The 1449-nt window shown below is 39.9% G+C and overlaps 1 protein-coding gene across 1 annotated transcript in view; it reads left to right on the top strand.

Annotated features, from left to right (window-relative positions):
• Positions 1-99: 99 nt before the first annotated feature.
• The window catches only part of LOC104911084 (cytosolic phospholipase A2 epsilon-like), a 9899-nt gene continuing 8549 nt past the window's right edge, over positions 100-1449 (top strand). The window contains exon 1 of the mRNA XM_031553387.1: positions 100-369. Coding sequence (XP_031409247.1) covers positions 100-369 — 270 coding nt within the window. The remainder of the gene's footprint in view (positions 370-1449) is intronic.

Below are 1449 nucleotides of genomic sequence, written 5' to 3'. Positions count from 1 at the left end.
TCCCCTCCCCTCCCCTCCTAGATATGGAATTCCCAGTACAGGAGAGACATAGACCTGTTTGAGTGCCTACAGAGGAGGGCCACAAAAATTCTCCTAGGGATGGAACTTTTCCCCTGTGAGAACAAGCTGAGAGTGCTGGGGATCTTCAGCCTGGAGAAGAGAAGGCTCCAGAGAGACCTCATAGTAGCCCCAAGTCTCCAAACAGAAATGGTCCTAACCCTCCACCTCTATTTGCAGAATATTCTTGAGCTGAAAGTCTATGATGAAAATACAATCACTAAAGATGATCTCCTCTTCACTGTCCTCTTTGATGTTGCTAAAATACAGCTTGGAGAAACTGTTCGCTTGACTTTCCAGCTAAATCCAGAGGTGAGGAATAAAACAGTCTTGCCCACAGGAAGGAAACTTATTTTTTGCTATTACCTCCCTATATGACTTATTGTAAAGCAATTTTAGATGGGAGGGTTTCTTTCATATTAATTTGTCCTTCATTTATCTTCTACATCCAAACCTTGTTCAGTATAGTGAAAAGTACTCCTTACTTTGAATGTTTTTGCTAGCTCCTCAATCCTTCTGGCAGCAGAGTTCCTTTTTTTTCCCTTTGTCTAGAATTTGTTGCTTAAGTAGATTTTGTTGAGGATAGAAGACTCCATTGCTATTGAGTGAAGTTACTGTCAGAATTTCTTTTCCTGAGGCTAGCACTTGAGTGTTTTGGCATGTGCTGGCACAGTTACTGGAGCGCTCAATTAAAGGCTGATAGCTTGACCTGTAATTTTTTAATGCCTGAATATAACACAGAGATCCATGCTGAGGTGCTAAAGATGGTAGATTTTGGATGGCCAAATACTGTAACTGAGGATTTCCCAAGTGGCCATTTTACCCTGCCTCATCTCTGAATGGACAAGCACAGCACAGCCTAAAGACTGATGGTTAATAAAAGATGAAGAATACTTTCCAAAATCACTCTAACTCAACTGCTTTTACTCATTTGAGCATACCCTAAAACAAGAGTGAGTTTGGGTTTTAAGAGCCATTTCAGGAGCCAGAATACTCATTAACAAGAATAGTTGGTGACAAAGAAAATGAATTCAAATGCTTAGAGTAAATTAATCTTTTACAGACACAGGAGATGCTGGAAGTTGAGTTTGCATCAGAGAGCATGTGAGTAAAGCCTAAATGGAACCAACAAAATATAAAACAGATGCTAGAGTTTAATATAATGTAGTTCTAAGCAACATCACAGTCACAGCTGATGTTTATCAAATTATCTGCATAGTGGCAAAAGCATTCTCTTCCTTATCTACCAAAAGTCATCCTAGATACTAATCTATCCCAGTGTTTCCTGGGAGTGGGATAAGGATGATAAGAACTGCAGTGACAGTATTCAATATTTCTTGGTATTCATTACTATTACAAGTTGCCTACAGAAGCTGTGGATGCCCCGTCCCT

Source organism: Meleagris gallopavo, chromosome 5 (genome assembly GCF_000146605.3).
Source record: "Meleagris gallopavo isolate NT-WF06-2002-E0010 breed Aviagen turkey brand Nicholas breeding stock chromosome 5, Turkey_5.1, whole genome shotgun sequence".
NCBI classification, from domain to species: domain Eukaryota; kingdom Metazoa; phylum Chordata; class Aves; order Galliformes; family Phasianidae; genus Meleagris; species Meleagris gallopavo.
Note: the sequence above shows the minus strand (reverse complement) of the source record. Positions and strands in the feature narration are given on the sequence as shown.